The following is a 20,000-nucleotide window of genomic DNA, read 5'->3' as shown; positions in this document are numbered from 1 at the left end:
TATTATGATATATAATTTATAATCAAGAGTGATTTTAATGAGCGCATGATGCCGGGGATACCGATGCTTTCTGAACCGCTGTTTTCTCATGTTTTCTTGTGTAAGTTTAGCTAATTGAGAGGAAAGAGATTCATGTAAACGTCACATCCATCTGGAAGCTTATATCAAGTCAAATATTATGTGCTGTGATCATGACAAAGATAAAGTAAATCAGTGATTAGAGATGAATTAATTAAACTAATATGATTAGAAATGTGTTGGAGAAATCTGCTCTCTGTTAAACAGAAATTGAAGAATAAAATATACAGGCGGGCTAATAACTCTGACTTCAGCTCTGTGTATATATCACATGTTATGGCCACGGTTAATCTGATCACGGTCTCTTTAAGCAGGTTAAGAGCACCTGTTTAAGAGGTTTGGAGCTCACACAGTACTGCAACACTGAAGACAACAGCGCAGTGCACAGTTTGAGTCTTTCTCTCTGGAGATCTGTCAAGTTATTCCTTATGAGATGAACCACACTTTAGGGGCGGAGAAAAATAATTCAGAAAAGACACTTGGGCCCCTTTAAAACTTATTGAACTCACATAGAAATCTTATATGTGGGTCCAATAAACCTAAATGCAAATTACATAGTTCCTGTTTGGATTCCACATATATTAATATGATATGTCATATAATTTGAAATATTGCAAAAAAAAAAAAAAGGCAGCTTCTATAATAAACAGCACTAGGATAAATTACTAATGAAAATTATAAAATATAACTTTAATATTAAAATGCCTCATATTTCCTGACTTGGACAAAAAATATACACAACTCCCTGACTTTTATAATGCTTACTGTTGTTGTTAGGCTATTTTTCGCTAATATTTTGATTTGTGGGAACCCTGTATATATTATGCATGCATATATGAGCACAATTCTGACACATGAATATGCAAATCCATTAGCCATGGACACTTGCATTAAAATCTTAAAGGTGGTGAACTGGTGTCATTTAACTAGTGTTTTCTTCTGCTTTTTTCTTCTTTTGGTGAAAACGATTCTACTAACATTATAAGAGGACCTCAGGGAAAACAAAGTAGGACACACATGACATCAGACGTACAGTCACTTCACAATCGTGAATGGTAAAAGTCTGTTTATTTCATAAGAAATCACTACAAACGGAGCATAATCAATATAATCTTTATCATAGTTTACCCTGCTACAAAATATTAATGATATTAATACACGCTATCAAAGGAAAACAATGACCACAATACAAACAGTGAATAAATACTGTGAATAAATATGGATAAATAGCCAGATAATTCAATGTATAGACCTATGGCGAGCCAAGTAAACCTCCTAGAAGTCTGCGTCTACGGTAAATAGTCATCTGCTCACACACACAGTGACCAGCTCTGTGTATCGCTAACTAGGGCTGCACGATACTGGAAAAACACACACTTCTGTTGTTGAGTATCGGGGTAAGGATATGTCTCACCATATATAATTTATTCTGATTCAGAGTAAAAACATTTCAAGGTGCAAACATTTACTATGAATGAGTGAAAACCTGTGCAGATAGTCAAACTGACTGTTATCATTTTGCCATCATTCGTTTCTTTTCAGCTCTGGGTTCAGCTTTGTTCTCCAGCCAATAGCAGAACAGCTACTACTGAGGAGGCGGGGCTAATCTGGGACCTCATCTGGTCAAATTTAAACAACCACTAATTTATCACACGTCTGCGATTAGTATAATGCATATACTGTTATCATGATAACAATACTTGTGCAATATATTGTGCAGTCGTAACAATATTATCGCGATAACAGTACTTGTGCGATATTAAAGTGATTATTGCTATAAATGATACTTTTGCGATATACTCTGCAGCCTTAATGTGATTGTCACGATAACTTTTTTCACGATAAATTTGTGGCATATATCATGCAGCCCTAATGCTATTATCATGATAACGATACTTTTGCGATACATGGTGCAGCCTTAACGTGATTATCGCAATAATGACACTTGTGGGATATATCATGCATCCTTAACGCTATTATTGCGATAATGATACTTTTGCTATATATCGCGCAGCCCTAACACTAATATCGTGATAACGATATTTTTTGTAATAAATTGTGCATCCCTAATGTGATCATCGCGATAACAATACTTTTGTGCTATATCATGCGGCCCAAACACTGTTATTGTGATAACGATACTTTTGCGATATATCGTGCATCCCTAACGTGATTATCACGATAACGATATTTTGCTATAAATCGTGCAGCCCAAACACTATTATCATGATAATGATATTTTTGTAATATATATCGTTCATGCTTTACGTGATCATCACGATAACGATACTTTTGCGATATATCGTGCAGCCCTAACACTATTATCATGATAACGATACTTTTTAAATAAATCGTTCATCCTCAACATGATTATTGCAATAACGATACTTTTGCGATATATCGTGCATCCCTAACATGATTATCACGATAACGATACTTTTGTGATATATATTGTTCATCCTTTACGTGATTATCACGATAACGATACTTTTGTGATATATCGTGCAGCCCTATTGCGAACTGAATCTGATGAATAAAACCTGATCATAAAAATGTAACTTCCAAAAGACACGGTCACTCAAAGAAATGCAATGATTTCCACTTGGCTTGCAGGAACCCAGTGTTTGCGTTTGACAGCATGTTGCGGGAGGTCAGTGCAAATCTCACACAGATGGCTTATACTCGTAATGGTCGATTACTCTTTCGCTTCTTCGTAGATATGTATTCCAACAGTCCTTTTGGTGAATGCCAAACAAATGAGCGAATGAAGCAAACTAAACTCTTCATGACAAATAGCTCAACACAATGAGAAAGCAAGCCTTTTGTGCTACCACCGACGATCTCATTGGTATTCATAGGCATGTGCACACGTACAATTCTGTACCTTCAGACACTCAAACTGCACAACATCAATAATAACAGCATCAAAAATAAAAATGTCACAGCTTTAGAATTGCTTTAGAATCTTTTTTTAAATTGCTAAAACCTATAAAACCTTTTATTTTTTTCAAAATCAAATTTGCTTAGAGGGATGTCAGGATCACAGTTTAACCATATTAGAAGATATTGGTTAAAAAAATTAATTAAGTGTAAGTTAAAAGGTAATTGTAAGTTTATTTGTTAATAAAATCTTTAAATATATTATAAATAACCATATCAAGGTCCAAAAATCACAAAAGGTTAACTCTGTAAAATGAATAAATATCCAGCATACTTAAAGTCCATGTGAAATCAAATTTTACCATTTATTTTTTGCTAGTTTACATTGTTATTCCCAAGGTTAAAAAATAAAGTTTGCAAGTGAATCCATTGAAAAATAAACGTTTGTTTTGGTAATCTTCAATCAAATTCTAAACATTTTTTAGAACAAACGTTTATTTTTCAGTGGATTCACTTGAATGGGCGGTGCTTCTCTGATGATGTCAGTTTGACGGCAATATTCTTAACCCCGCCCCTCTTATTGTTAGTTTGCTATGATGGAATGATGCACAAAACGAAAGCCACGCCCCTTACTCAATATTCTGTTTCAGCTAACAGTACATCAACATTCATTCATTCATTTTTCTTCAGATTTGGCTTCACTACAGCGGAATGAACCGCCAACTATTCCAGAATCAGTTTTACACAGCGGATGCCCTACCAGCCGCAACCCAGTACTGGGAAACACCCATACACACTCATTCACACACACACACTACAGCCAATTTAGCTCATCAATTCCTCTATAGTCCTGCACAATGGTGAATAGGTAGCACTCTAGCAAGAAGGTCACTGGTTTGAGCCTCGGCTGGGTCAGTTGGCATTTCTGTGTGGAGTTTGCATGTTCTCCCCGTGTTGACGTTGACGTTTCCCCCACAGTCCAAACACATTCGCTATAGGGGAATTGGGTAAACTAAATTAGCCATAGTGTATGAATGTGTGTGTGGGAATGAGTGTGTATGAATGTTTCCAAGTGATGGACTGCAGCTGGAAGGGCATCCACTGCGCAAAATGTATGCTAGATAAGTTGGCGGTTCATTCCGCTGTGGTGACCCCTGATTAATAAAGGGACTAGCCGAAAAGAAATTGAATGAATGAACGAATGAATTCCCCTATAGTGCATGTGTTTGGACTGTGGGGGACCCAGCCAAGACTTGAACTGGTGAACTTCTTGCACTGAGCCACCGTGCCACCCTACATCAACATACTGAAATTTCACACAGACTTTAAATAAGCTAATTGTAGAAGCATTTTATGTTTTAATCACCTTTTTTATCTTAAGCAGCATGAACATAATGAATAATTAAATATGCACTAGCTATTAGCTACACTAGCGATAAGCTGCAGTTCATTTTCAGAATGAAAATCAGTGCCTTTAATTAATTAATAATCTAATTCATTATGGGAAACAATCCACCTTTGCATTACAGCTCTCAGTGTATGATACTCAAATAATGTCGTTACATTTGGTTATATAAATGCTGTCTTTTCTCTGATTCTGCACATTCCATCAAAGTGTGCTCCTACCTATGAATGCTAATGAAATCCCTTCGGCGCTATGCAAGCTCGCAATGGGCAGAAATGCAATCCCATCAGCAGCAGCACTATTATGCCACAATCCAGGGCTCAGGTCCACCTCACAATCAACCCGCTTTGGTTAAATAGCTTATTTTTTTTTAAGATGAGCTGCACACACAGCTCGTTTGAACGCCTTCCACCCGTCGTCTTCATTCAGTGTCCGTTCAAGTGTGTCACAAAAAGTAGTCTGGAGGAGTGGGAGAAGGCGAGGTGTTGGGATGCGAAGGCTGCGTCTCGCTGGAGCTGATCAGCTTCTCGTATCGGGCTTTGTACGTGTCTCGCTCTCGCAACACGCGCGACAGCTCACACTGCAGCTGCTCCAGCTGGAGGAAGACAAACCGAGGAAATGTAAATACCGACATCACGGTCAACTCATAGTGATTAACACTTTTGTAATGAGGAAACAAACCAAAAACGCTCCAATCACCGTTCTGAGACTGGGTTACCTGCTGAAAAATCCAGCTTAAACCAGCCTAGGCTGGTTGGCTGGTTTTAGCTGGTCAACCAGGCTGGTTTTAGAGGGGTTTTGGCCACTTCCAGGCTGGTTTCCAGCCATTTCCAGCCTGGTCTTAGCTGGTTAGGCTGGGAGATGACCAGCTAAAACTAGCTTGACCAGCCTAGCAGGCTTGGAGCCCAGCCAAAACCAGCTATGTCCAGCTTAAACCAGGCTGGTCAAGCTGGTTTTAGCTGGGTTTAGCTGGTCATTTTCCAGCCTGACCAGCTAAGACCAGGCTAGAAATGGCTGGAAACCAGCCTGGAAGTGGCCAAAACCCCTCTAAAACCAGCCTGGTCGACCAGCTAAAACCAGCCAACCAGTCTAGGCTGGTTTAAGCTGGATTTTTTTAGCAGGGATTCACAAAGAAAACAATTGTGTCACATGAGTCGGCTAGATAAATTAATTTAGCAATTAGCTTTTCACACTAAAGTGGTTGTTGCTACAAGGGATAGAAGTATAGTAGTTAAAGTGAAGTGTTTATTATTTATTAAATTACAGATTTTATTTATTTTTTATTAACGTCCAACCCTAAATTGGATTGGAAGCAAGCACTGGTTTCACAAAATGTAAAATCCCCAGGTATCACCATGATTAAGGGTTCTCAAACTTTATTAGGTACACCTTACTAGTACCCACTTTTGCCTTCAGATCAGCCTTGATCCTTAATGGCAGAGATTCAACAAGCTGCTGGAAATATTCCTCAGAGATTTTGCTCCATATTGTCATGATAGCATCACACAGTTGCTGCAGATTTGTCGGCTGCACATCCATGATGCCAATCTCCCGTTCCACCACATCCCAAATCTGCTCTATTGGATTGAGCTCTGGTGACTGTGGAGGCCATTTGAGTACAGTGAACTCATCGTCATGTTCACCAGTCTGAGATGATTGAGTTTTAGGACATGTTGCGTCCCTTTAGGACGTGTTGTGTGTTCAGAGATGCTCTTCTGCAGAGCTCGGTTGTAACGAGTGCTTATTTGAGTTACTGTTGCCTTTCTATCAGCTGGAACCAGTCTGGCCATTCTCCTCTGACCATCAACAAGGCATTTGCGTCCACAGAACTGCCGCTCACTGGATATTTCCTCTTTGTCGGAGCATTCTCTGTAAACCCTAGAGATGGTTGTGCGTGAAAATCCCAGTAGATCAGCAGTTTCTGAAATACTCAGAGCAGCCTGGCAGCAACAACCATGCCACGTTCAGAGTCACCTAAATCCTCTTTTTTCCCCATTCTGATGCTCGCTTTGAACTGCAGCAGATCGTCTTGACCATGTCTACAAGCCTAAATGCAGTGAGTTGCTGCCATGTGATTGGCTGATTAGAAACTTGTGTTAACAAGCAGTGGGACAGGTGTACCTAATAAAGTGGCCGGTGAGTATATATGTGACATTTAAGCCTATAAAAAGTATACCTCACACACATGCATGAGCACCAGAAGCGAAATAAAGTGGATAAAGGGGCCAAAATCAAATATCAATATTTAAAATGAATAAAACACACACAAACACATGATCTATGTGGTCAGCAATATGTGCTGATCTGCGTTTGTTGTGATGGTGTCAGGGTCTGTGGTGTGTACCTGCTGTGTCAGGATGTGTTTCTCGGACTCGAGCGCGTGCCGGTGCTGGAGACGTTTGTAGCGGCAGGACTGCGCGTATCCGCGGTTCTTCAGCGTCCGTCGTTTCTGCTTCAGGCGGACCACCTCGTCTTTGCTGACCCCACGCAAATGTCTGTTCAGCTCGCGCACAGACAGACTCACCAGCTGCTCGTCGGAGAAACGCTCTTCCACACCGCACTGAAAGAGACGCACACAATACCACATAAGTCCCGGAGATTTGCCACAGAATGTGACCCTGACCAGCTTCATCAAACGCTCAGGTGCATCCCGGCTGACATACACTCACACTCTACACTGTAATACACAGCTGTTCATTAGCAGCTTCTGCTTTTAGTGTTGTGGATCGCATTATGGGATGTTGATCTCTGCTCTGTCCTGTTTTGGTGTTGAAAATTAAAGTTTATAGTTTAATAAAGTGACATATATTGACATTCTCACTGTTCGAGATAAGTAGAATAAGTAGAATCTACAGTAACTTACTGTAAATCAGTCACAGCATAAATACTGCAGCAACAGCGCTATTTAGCTTGCTGTATGTGTGTTTAATGTATATCTTTACTGTAAAATATACAGCCTTTCTTTATTTGCATTCCTAATATCATACACTGATAATGATTTTTGTAAATGACACGGTATTTAACTGTAATATGAGCTGGATGGTACTGTAAGAGTCATGTGAATATTATGGTATATTTTACAGCAAAGATATACAATACTGTAAACACATATACAGCTAGATAAATGTAGAGTAATGACACTGCTAGACATTTTATTGTATTTTTGTGGTGCACTGTTGCCAGCATCTGCCGCTTTACAGTAACCTGTAAATGTGTTTTACTGTAGCAGGACTTTACCGTGATTTCATTTAATTTTTATATCAAAATAGGATATATTGCAATATATGCTAATTATATATAATACAAACAACTTTGTGTTTGGATTTCACTTATATAAAAACATCATGCAATGTTTCAAAATATAGCAAAACTGTTTACATTTAGTTTTTAACCATTGGAATTGCAAACATGGTCATATACAGTTGAAGTCAGAATTATTCGCCCCCTTTGAATTTTGTTTTCTTTTTTAAATATTTCCCAAATAATGTTGAGCAGATTTAGGAAATTTTTACAGTATGTCTGATAATATTTTTTCTTCTGGAGAAAGTCTTATTTTTTTATTTCGGCCAGAATAAAAGCAGTTTTTAATTTTTTTAACACAATTTTAAGGTCAATATTATTAGCCCCTTTAAGCTATTTTCTACAGAACAAACCACTGTTATACAATGACTTGCCTAATTACCCCAACCTGCCTAGTTACAACCTACTTAAGCCTTTAAATGTCACTTTAAGCTGAATACTAGTGTCTTGAAGAATATCTAGTCTAATATTATGTGCTGTCATCATGATGAAGAGTAAATAAATCAGTGATTAGAGATGAATTATTAACACTATTATGATTAGAAATGTGTTGGAGAAATCTGCTCTCCGCTAAACAGAAATTGGGGAGAAAAATAAACATGGGGCGAATAATTCTGACTTCAACTGTACGATCATATATATTAGCTATAATATCATTTATATGTTCACATATTGCCATATATCAGATTTCTGTACGGGAAATAAATGTATGAGCGTTTGTGTTTGTTTATAACCGGGCCGACTGTATGAATGCAGTGTTTGCCCATACTCCCAGAACATGCTGTCCCTATCTTGTGTCCCCACAAGGATGGTAAAAACCTGATGTATTTGTTCTGTTTTTAATCCCACAATGAAAATACACACACACACACATACACACACACATTTATATTGTATATATTATATATATTCACTCAATTATTTTTTTTTTTCGGCTTAGTTCCTTTATTAATCTGGCAGCGCCACAGCTAAATGAACCACCAACTTATCCAGCATATGCTTTACCCAGTGGATGCCCTTCCAGCTGCAACCCATCATTGAGAAACATCCATACACACTCATACACTACGGACAATTTAGCCTACCCAATTCACCTGTACTGCATGTGTTTGGACTGTGGGGGAAACCGGAGCACCCGGAGAAAACCCACGCGAATGCAGGGAGAACATGCAAACTCCACACAGAAACACCAACTGGCTCAAACCAGCGAACTTCTTGCCACCACAACGCCATTTATATATATATATATATATATATATATATATATATATATATATATATATATATATATATATATTCTTCAAATTTTAGACATCTTAAGTAATGTTTTGTTTCATGGGAGTCTTAATAAAAATGAAGATCCAACATATGCATGAGGGAGATGGAGCGTATCTTTGTCCATATGTGTGGTTTTGGCAGCACATTTCCACACAGCATAATCTGACAGAGTGTAAGTGACAGTGATCGGGATTACATCACAATAATAGTAGATATTACCATAATCTGATAGCGCTGCTCCACATTTAGAGACAGGCATCCACCAGCTTTCAACACTCTTTACCACAACATCAGCCATGCTCCGAAACATGCCTAAAGGTCCCGTGACATTAAAATAAAGTTTTTTAGTATAGGATATCCATCAGTTTCTCATCAAATCTTCTGACCAATCAAATGCTCTCTAGTGTCTGCCAAGCCCCACCCCCTTTCCCATTTGCTGTTCATTTGATGCGCTTGAGCTCAACCACTCTCACTAGCAGAGCTGTGACACTAACAAAACTCTATTGGTAGACTAAATAGACCATAGTGCATGTGTGTGAACGAGTGTGTATGGGTGTTTCCCAGTGATGGGTTGCAGCTGGAAGGGCATCCGTTGTGTCGACACCTGATTAATAATGGGAGTAAGCCAAAAATTAATGAATGAATAATTACTGAAAATGTTGGCGCCCTCCCCATATGGTCAACATGTAATTGGCACCCTGATTTAAGGAGGTTTTAGTACCTGAGCGACCTGCAGGAGGTGGTGGTGATGGTGGTGATGATGATGCCCCTGCATTGGATGGTGTGGGTGGTGGAGGCGGCTCTGTGGACTGAGTGGCTGTGCATAGGGACCGGCCGACGGGTTGACGTTGGCCAGAGATGAAGGGTTGGAAGAAACCACCAGAATAGGCCGGTGGCACATGTCTGACGGCTTGTTCAGGACAACATCCGCACTGCTGTCGCTGCTGGAGTCGCCCATGTGACTGCTGCTGGAGCTCTGGGACAACACCGGGAACTGACAGAGAAACAGATATCATCAACATAAGAAAATGAGTACAACTAAAGCAGGGTTCCCACTCTCATGAAATTCAAGCGAACTTTTTAAACAACTGTTTATTTTAAATCAAGCACCTTTGGAATTCACACCCCGAGCATACACTCAAAAAGAAAAGACGTTTGCTGTTTGTTCAAATGACTTACTTAAAACAAGCTGATTTTTTTTTGGGACAACTTTTTAGTTTCATGTTCAATCAACTTAAATGAAACGTAAAAACTAATAAGTAAACTTAACTCCTTCTGTGGTCCCACACTGTAAAACCCAACAGTCAACTTTATCAAATGAAATGAGTGTAGTGAACTGAAAATGGACTGAAAGTTAATTCTACTCATTTCAAAAGAGTTTTGAACTCAGTGTTGAAGGTATTGAGTTAATTAAACACCTCAATACTTCAACTTAAATGGAGTAAATTCACAGGACTCATGTAGAATAGTTGGTTTGTAAAAATCGGTTTCCTCAAACCGTTTGAGTTGCCTTAACTCCTAAAGGGCTGGTGTCCTGGAGAGTTTAGCTCCAGCCCTAATCTAACACATCTGAACCAGCTAATCAAGATCTTACTACACTGAAAAAAATATTTACTTATTATATATACTTTGGATTTACTCAATTTTTTTACTTTAAGTAGTTGTAAACAATTTATTTGTGCTGAATTTAAACATACAAATTAAGTTGAACATTAATAAATTTAATTTGTTTGTTTAAATTCAACACAAATAGCTTGTTTGCAACAGTTCTGCATGCAACACTTTTTTCACTGTACATATACTAGTAACCTCCTGGCAGGTGTGTCAAAGCAAGTTGGAGCTAAACTCTGCAGGACATCGGCCCTCCAGGACCGTGTTTGAACACTCCTGCCTCAACTTATTGAGTTGTACAGTACTCAGTTGGTTTGAGTTTATTTATTGGGGTTTTCTGTGCTGAAATTGCTTTGTTTACTCAAATGGAGTAAGTTCACAGTACTCATTAGGATTAGTTTTTGAACTTAAATGGTTTGTCGCAAGGCAACGCAGTGGCACAGTAGGTAGTGCTGTCACCTCACAGCAAGAAGGTAGCCGGTTCAAGCTTCAGCTGGGTCAGTTGCGACTTACTCTGAACAGATCATTTGAATCAATGAATCATTTACTGGAGACTCATTCTAACTGAATGGATCGCTAGAATCAGTGAATCATTTACTGGAGGCTTAGGGTGCTTTCACACCTAGACTTTTGTTTGGGAACCTGTCTCGCTTGCCCAGTTTGCCTCGGATAGGCGCCAAAGCAATCGCTCTGAGATCACCTGAATGAGGAGGTCTCAGATCGATTGAAACGAACTCTGGAGCAGATCGATTGTAGTGAGAAAGCGATACGATCCGAGCCCGGTTATATCATAGAGGTTTATGGATATGAAATAGGCATCCGCTTTTATGAAGAGAGAATTATGAGCAGGGTGGGAGGTCATTCCAGACACCCCAAGTCTCCCGGAAGCTCAGAGAGTCTCCTGCATATGCATAGAGACTCCCGGATGCCCGCAAACGAGTAATAATCTCCCGGTGATTGCGCGTCTCCCTCCCGGTCCTCAAATACGTCGCGCACCTTTCTCACCCTTCCCCACCGCATCCCTCCTCGCTCTTCACACACGTCGCGCACACCCTGTCAAACCCCACCAAACCCCCCCTGACAGCTGAAAGGGACTCTGACCAATGTGAGGAGAGTTTACTCACACGTGACTTGTTTTAACTCTTTGGTTTGCTGAGTCAGTCGGCTCCACATAGAAATGCCAACCGACCCAGCCAAGGCTTGAACCAGCAACCTTCTTGCTGTGAGGCGACAACACTACCTACTGCGCCACCGTGTCGCCTGAATGGATCATTTGAATCAATAAATCACATACTAGAGTCTCACCCTGAACAGATCAATGACTCGTTTACTGCTGACTCAATCTGAATGGATCATTAGAAGTGGAACTGGAAGCTGTAAAACTTTGCATTCACGTGTAAGCCATGGTCCACACGTGTCAGATCATACCTGTGAAGTGACCGCAGCTGCAGCAGAGTTCAGCAGGGCCTCCACCGCGTCCTCGCATCCCAGAAAGCCTCTCTGGTCCCGGTCCCCTCGCTCCGGCACTCCTCCTAGAGCTCCCAGTAGAGACGCAGCACCTCCAGCCTCCCCTCCGAACTGCTGCTGGAGCGCCGCCAGCCACAGCAGATCCTCCAGAGAGGTGGCGTTGGGGCATGGTGCAGGACCTCCTGCTGCACTGGGGCTCCCGTCCAGCGTCCCCTGAGAGCCAGAGCTCTGTCCTGAGATGTACCCGGTGGAGATGGAGAGCGGGAAGGAGAGCGAGGAGGATGAGGAGGAGGCGGAGGCAGGGGGAGGTCCGTCACTCAGCGTGGGCGATGGGGGCAGAGATGTGTAAGGACTGGAGCTCAGGCTGGAGTCAGCGGGAGGACGAGGAGCGAATGGAGAACCGGTCATCTCGGTGTGAACCCCTGTTTTGGGGTAGAGGCAGGTGGCGGGGGGCGGAGGGGTGTCAGGCTTTACCTCAAACTTCAGCAAGTCAAAGTCGTTGAGATACTCCATGGCTAGTGGGCTCGGAGGGAGAGACGACAGCGGCAGAGTGGAAGACATCGCTGGAAGCTGTTGTTCAGTTTTCAAGGCGCACGACACACAGAAATACAAACAATGAAGTGTTCAAATGATTGCTTCTTTGAGTTGAACGCTTCCTGTTTTATCATGTCAAACTGCCAAAGAGAAAGATAAGAAAAGACAACAGTGAGGATCTGATTGCAAACTGCTTATTATTAGTTAAGATTCAGGAAATGTTCACAGTGTGTCTGATAATATTTTTTCTCCTGGAGAAAGTCTTATTTGTTTTATTTCGGCCAGAATAAAAGCAGTTTTTAATTTTTTAAACACCATTTTAAGGTCAATATTATTAGCCCCTTTGAGCTATTTTTCCCCCCGACTATCTACAGAACAAACCATCATTATACAATAGCTTGCCTAATTACCCTAACCTGCCTAGTTACCCTGATTACCCTAGTAAAGCCTTTATATGTCACTTTAAGCTGAATACTAGTGTCTTGAAGAATATCTAGTCTAATATTATGTGCTGTCATCATGACAAAGAGAAAATAAATCAGTTATTAGAGATGAGTTATTAACACTATTATGATTAGAAATGTGCTGAAGAAATCTGCTCTCCGTTAATCAGAACTTGCGGAAAAAAAAATAAACAGGTGGCGAATAATTCAGGGGGGCTAATAATTCTGACTTCAACTGTATGTGTCCCACTCTGCTATAAACACTGTTAGGACACATCTATCCCACTAAAAGGTGAAAATTGGTTGTTTTTGCGTTATTTCCAGCAAATTCGTTCTTCAAGTTTGAAACTAATTTAAGAAGCTGCGTCACGGAGATTAGACCCTTGTGTGTATTCCAGTGTGGGGAGTGGATGTCTGTAGCGGCGAGTACAAAATGAAGTCTTTGAGCTTTCAGCATCAAAGGGCACCTGTGGTGAGAAATCTACTTTTCAAGCTGTTTGGACAGACGTGTGTGTAGGTATAGTGTATAAAGCGTCATATATAAACACACCCAGTGCTTTTTTTTATCAGTTTAACAACATAAAAACGGTGGACCAATTGGAGCTGGTTTTAGACCGACCGCAACTTGATGTAGGAGAGCGGTCTCCCCGCCCACCAATATTGATTGACAGGCGCATCACCACATCCTCGGTTTGTTGTTTCACGTCCGCCATTTTCAGCGTGGGAGTCAAATCGATGTCACTAAAGGAACACCCGTGCTCTATTCTTAGATGTAAGGCTCATTGGGCTCAACACAAGATCAGCATTCACCACAAGATTGCTCTCATCGGAATTATTATTTGCACCTTTTTGGCAGGTTTGCAAACATGTGTACTTTTCATTGCGTCTACCTTAAACTTCAGCCGTTTGCATTTCTTGTGGACACAGAAGATGTTAACTTGGGGCAGCTGGAAAGTGCGAGCTTTCTGTCAGGGTATACACAACGTCGCTTCCAGCCAACGAGGACAGCCATGATTCGGGACAACTTCATATTTCTGCCGCGCCACAGAGCTCCATCTGAATAGTTTAATTTTAAATAACATGTGAATGTGCGTGCCGTGTCTGAGCGGCGCATTTGGTGCCTCAGTCAAAGTTAATTCAGTGTGTGTGGTTATTAGTAGGTTCACCCGGAATCTGCACGCGCAGAATTACAGAGATTTCTAGCCCATCATTAATTCTACATGAGTAAATGTGTGTTAATCTGTATTCATTCAGTTTTTTTTTAAATTAATTTCAGTAATATTATTGACTAATATGTTCAGTAATATTATTGACTAATATGTTCATCTGATTTATGTACAGTGCAGTTTGTACAGTAATATTTTCTGTCTTTTACTAGAGATATTATATGACAAACTTGCTTTATTTACCAAATAAAGTAAATCTAATTGGATTTGCGTTTAAAACATTAAATAAAAGTTTAAAAATATATTATTTTTTATTTGTTATATTAAGGTTTTAGTTTTGATACTCCCAAATTAATTCCGCAGAAATCCGCAGACATTTACATATTGCTTGGTCTGTGTCCGAGGCGTACATGTACGGCTGAATGCTGGTCCTCTCACTCATGCTGCTTCTCTCTCTCTGCCTGTCTGTAGTCAAACACAGAGCGGGGGAGCTCTTGGCTTTCTCTTATTTTCATGTGAAGCAACACACCACTAAAACAGCGAGCTGTGAACACACCCCCAACATCACACTCTTTAACACATTATAATTAAAAATCTGAATCTCTGATAATCGCTGTTCTGAACTGAACCTAGCACACTCAGAACAACTAGAATATTAATATTAAATCATGAAAAGGGGGTAAACCATGTGGCCTTTAATTCATGAGAAAGACCAATCAGTTTAAACCAATCATTGCGCTCTATTGTGAGCGAGGTGCAGCTTCATTAATATGCATGATAGCCTCGTTTATACCTGTTACAGTGTTCAGATGGCAGAGAGACGCCATTATTGAATTATTCGCCCTCCTGTTTATTTTTTTCCCAATTTCTGTTTGACAGAGAGCAGATTTCTCCAACACATGTCTAATCATAATAGTGTGAATAACTCATCTCTAATAACTGATTTATTTTCTCTTTGTCATGATGACAGCACATAATATTAGACTAGATATTCTTCAAGACACTTCTATACAGCTTAAAGTGACATGTAAAGGCTTCACTAGGGTAATTAGGGTAAAGTTAGGGTAATTAGGCAAGTCATTGTATAACAGTGGTTTGTTCTGGAGACAATCCAACACTAATATTGCTGAAGGGGCGAATAATATTGAGCTTAAAATGGCTTTAAAAAATTAAAAACTGCTTTTATTTTAGCCCAAATAAAACAAATCAGACTTTCTCCAGAAGAACAAATATTATCAGACACACTGTGAACATTTCCTGAATCTGTTCAACATCATTTGGGAAATATTTAAAAAAAAGAAAGAAAACTATTTGCTAATAATTCTGACCTCAGCTGTATAGGCTGAGCTACTGATTCACATCGCTAATGCTAAATTAGGCTTTATTTCTGTACATATGAAGATTATAACATCTTTTAACTAAGATTTAAACTTAAACATGGCTTTTATTTGTTAATATAAGCTGCTGTACTCAAGTGTTGACTAATTATGAATTGAAGCGCGTGTTGCTAACCGTTTGAGATTAATAGAGGAAAGGCCTCAATCCAATCCCATAATCTTAATCCATCAATCTAGTTATTCCAGTGAACGGTTGCTCCTTAACATATGTGTGATAACTCACATCTCAAACAGGAGGAATGTTGCTTTATCTGATAGAAACACTAAGTTGTTTGAGGCAAAATATTCATAAATTAAACATATTAAGAAGTACGCTTAAAAATATACCGCCAAGCTTTAAATCTGGACTGAGACGACAGAACTTATTTTAGATTGTAGGTTTTATGACAGATTTTCAGACACTGACTATACACATCTATTAAAAAAGAATAGTAAAAAATAAAAAAACATTGAGAAATGTTAAAGTTGACATGTATTTTTTTAAATATTCTTCTTTAATATTTGCAAAAATGTGTTTCTTTTCAGTAGTAAACCAAGCAAAAGTGTATATAATCTACATGCACAACAAACAAGATCACAATTATATTGAAAAATTATAATATACAAGTACACCGTCAAAAAATCCAGCTAACAAATTAAGTGTTGTTAATTGTTAAGTCAGGTGGACATATTTTTGAGCTCAGACTTGAATTTACTCATAAAAATGTTTCTTCATTTATCTGGGGTCGCCACAGCGGAATGAACCGCCAACTTATCCAGCAAGTTTTTACGCAGTGGATGCCCTTCCAGCCGCAAAACATCTCAGGGAAAAAAATGTTTGTTCAATGAAAGTAAAAAATTCAGTGCAGGAGACTTTGAATCTAGATTTCTTTACTTGAGCGTTTACCACTGTAAAAAAAAAAAAAAAAAGTGGAGGTAACTTAAAAGTTTAAAGCGATTGGCTGCAAAGAAAGTTTGAGTTTATTAATCTTCAGTGCTTGATGTTGTGCCAAATTATTCAATAAAGTATACTTGACTTAAACAAGCCGTTTCTGTCAACTTGAAAAAATAATTTTGCAAAACTTCAACCTCTGAAGATTAACAAACTCAAATTTCTTTGCACCCAATCGCTTTAAAATGTTAAGTTAACTCAACTTTTTATTTTTTACCGTGTATATTATACATTAATGTTAGCAAAATAATTGTTTTTATTATTGCTGACCAAAATTATATATGATTTATTAAAGTGTATATATGCACCACCGGTCAAAAGTTTGGGGTCAGTTTTTTATTTAAGTAAATTATTTTGTTCATCAAGGCGGCATTTAATAAATGTGAAAAATTGTTTCATATTTATTACAATTTAAAATAACTGCTTTCTTATTGTGTGCAGTTTCAAATGAAGTAATTACTCATTATGAAGTAATTATGGTAATTATTGCTTTTATTACTATTACCATCAATAATATTAATTATTATTATTAAGTAATTTCTGAAAGATCATGTGACTGAAGACTGGAGTAATGAAGCTGATAATTCACCTTTAAAATCATTGTAACAAATTATTTCATTAAATTATAAACTACTTTCGAAGTCGAACTTCAGTTGAACTACTAAACTACTTTTATTTTTTAGTGCAATAACATTTCACAATTTGTACTGTGTTTTGATGAAATAAATGCAGCCTTGGTGAGCAGGAAAAGCTGATTTTAAAACATTTAACAATCATACTGACCCCAAACATTTGACCAGTAGTGTACAATATCTATTATAATATTACATATTAAAGGGTATATATATATATATTATCTAAGACAATATTACATATATATATATATATATATATATATATATATATATATATATATATATATATATTTATTTATTATTTTTTTTATTAATTAATTAAATTATTATTATCTATTACAATATTACATATTAATGTATAAGTATTATCTATTACACACACAAACACACACACATACACACACACACACACACACACACACACATATATATATATATATATATATATGTGTGTGTGTGTGTGTGTGTGTATATACATATATATATATATATATATATATATATATATATATATATATATATATATATATATATATTTATTTATTATTATCTATCACAATATTTCATATTAATATATACGTATTATCTATTACAATATTACACACACACACACACACACACACACACACACACACACACACACACACACACACACACACACATATATATATATATATATATATATATATATATATATATATATATATATATATATATATATATATATATATATATATATATATGTATGTATATATAAAGGGTATATATATATTATCATTACAATATTACATATATATATAATCTACAGTACTACATAAAACTAATATTAAATAAATCTACAGATTATTCAATTATAATGAAATAGGGTTCAAATGGATGCAATAGGTTTCACAAATGTTTCCCAGCTAATTTTATCAACGGTTACACTGACTTTACAGACAATACTAGTAAAAATCATTTTGTACTGAACATGTCTGCACATTGCATGTCAATATATCTGTTATAAAGCAACCTTCAGAACAGTTCATTAAAATAAACACGGATTCACACTTATTATATATAGGCTAAAATGTACTGTAATCACTTTCAAACATTAAATAAAACATAAAAGTACACTGAGGTAAATGATCAGTTAATCAGACAGCTAGCTACTGCATCACATCTACACATGTACGAGTTTTAAATGGTAATTAATAGCTGAACGACGGTACGTCTGAGTTTATTTAAAGTATTAGCATTAACAGTCAAATGGCAGCCATTAACAACAGGAATGAGCGAACGGCAGATAAATGTACGGTAACAAAACAAGACATTATTAAACGAGTGAAAAGGAGTTGATGAGACCGGAGCAGAAGAGTGCCAGAACATTGAAAGGCGAGTAAATCATTTTAAAAAAAAGGCGAAATGACATCAGAGAGAGAAAAAAACAGAGACAACAGAAGAAGATGAAAGGAAAAGGTTTGCTTAAAGTCTGTTTCTTACCGTGTTCATGTGGACGCCTCAGACACATCCTGAGATATTGACTGACAGATTGACTCCTGCCATGAGTGAGTATATGAGTGTGTGTCAGTGTGTGTGTGTGTGCCTGTGTGTGTGTGTGTGTGTGGAGCCGATTGTCAGTAACAGTGGCCCAGTCCTCCCCCTTTGACCCCCCGCTCCTAAATAATCCCCGTCCATCCCATCTCTCTCTCTCTCTCTCTCTATAGACAGAGGGTGAAGTTTGTCGAGATGTGCTGCAAGTTTTTAACGAACATGGCTTTTATTTGTTATTACAGACTGTTATTCTCACGTGTTGACAAATCATGACGGCGCTGACTATTTAACAATTTAACTCAAGTACATATGTCACATAATTTGTGCTCTCCAGAACTGTACACAGGGCTACGCTTTCAGAATGAGCCTATGTTGGTTTTATGTGAATATATAATATTGTTATACAAATAATGAAAAAAAAAAATCTGCGTTTATGTCTCAATTGTAAGTCGCTTTAGACAAAAGTGTCTGCTAATGTTATGCTAAGGTATGATAATATTAAAGTTGTGCTCAAAATTTAGGGAAAAAAATCTCTCTCTCTGAGACTGAGATCTCTATTTGATTCCTTGGAGGTTTTATTTCTGGCTGTTGATGAGATTGTGAAAGGACTGTGTTCGTGTTTGGCTTAAATTACAGTAAAAACTAATAGAAAATGTGTTGTAGATTATATTCAACTGGTTTAAAATCATGTTTCTTTTTTTAAAATTGCACTTAAATGTATCTGAGATGTGATTATTAATCAGGAAGGTAAGTAATTCATCAAATCAAAGTGTTATTAAACAGTTATTGATAAAAAAATAAGGTCTAAAAATTGACATCCAATAATAAATAGATACACTAACTAACTAACTAACTAACTAACTAACTAACTAACTAACTAACTAACTAACTAAATTAAAAATAATAAATAAAATAATTAAATAAATAAATCAGTAAATAAATAAGCAAATAAATAAATAAATAAAATAAATAAATAAATAAATAAATCAGTAAATAAATAAATAAGCAAATGAATAAATAAATAAAATAATTAAATACATAAATAAATAAATCAGTAGATAAATAAATAAATAAATAAATAAATAAATAAATAAATAAATAAAAAAATGAGACTAATACACATACAGTTGAAGTCAGTATTATTCGCCCCTTGTTTCTTTTTTCCCCCAATTTCTGTTTAACGAGAGCAGATGCAGATGCAGATTTCTTCAGCACATTTCTAATCATAATATTATTAATAACTCATTTCTAATAACTGAATTATTTTCTCTTTGTCATGATGACAGTAAATAATATTAGACTAGATATTCTTCAAGACACTTCTATACAACTTAAAGTGACA

The 20,000-nt window shown here is 37.4% G+C and overlaps 3 protein-coding genes across 6 annotated transcripts in view; 1 reads left to right on the top strand and 2 right to left on the bottom strand.

The window, feature by feature from the left end:
* Nucleotides 1–11,155, bottom strand: part of nt5e (5'-nucleotidase, ecto (CD73)) — a 190,374-nt gene extending 179,219 nt beyond the window's left edge. Inside the window, exon 1 of the mRNA XM_087296486.1 lies at nt 11,059–11,155. The gene's annotated coding sequence lies outside the window, so the exon portion shown is untranslated. The remainder of the gene's footprint in view (nt 1–11,058) is intronic.
* lats1 (large tumor suppressor kinase 1) overlaps nt 1–20,000 on the top strand; it is a 777,671-nt gene that overhangs the window by 603,084 nt on the left and 154,587 nt on the right. The window lies entirely within an intron of this gene.
* On the bottom strand, nt 1,117–18,653 carry nrl (neural retina leucine zipper). 4 transcript variants are annotated; one of them, XR_015517650.1, is made up of 6 exons: nt 18,608–18,653; nt 11,981–12,693; nt 9,663–9,935; nt 6,708–6,923; nt 4,061–4,958; nt 1,130–3,519 (listed from the first exon to the last, which is right to left on the bottom strand). XR_015517650.1 is itself a non-coding variant. In NM_001040331.2 (5 exon segments), coding segments are annotated over 4 exon segments (1,239 nt in total). In that variant the 5' UTR covers nt 12,581–12,693; nt 18,608–18,653; the 3' UTR covers nt 1,117–4,808.

The sequence above is a fragment of the Danio rerio genome, chromosome 20 (genome assembly GCF_052040795.2).
Source record: "Danio rerio strain M-AB ecotype USA chromosome 20, GRCz13ab, whole genome shotgun sequence".
NCBI lineage: Eukaryota > Metazoa > Chordata > Actinopteri > Cypriniformes > Danionidae > Danio > Danio rerio.
Note: the sequence above shows the minus strand (reverse complement) of the source record. Positions and strands in the feature narration are given on the sequence as shown.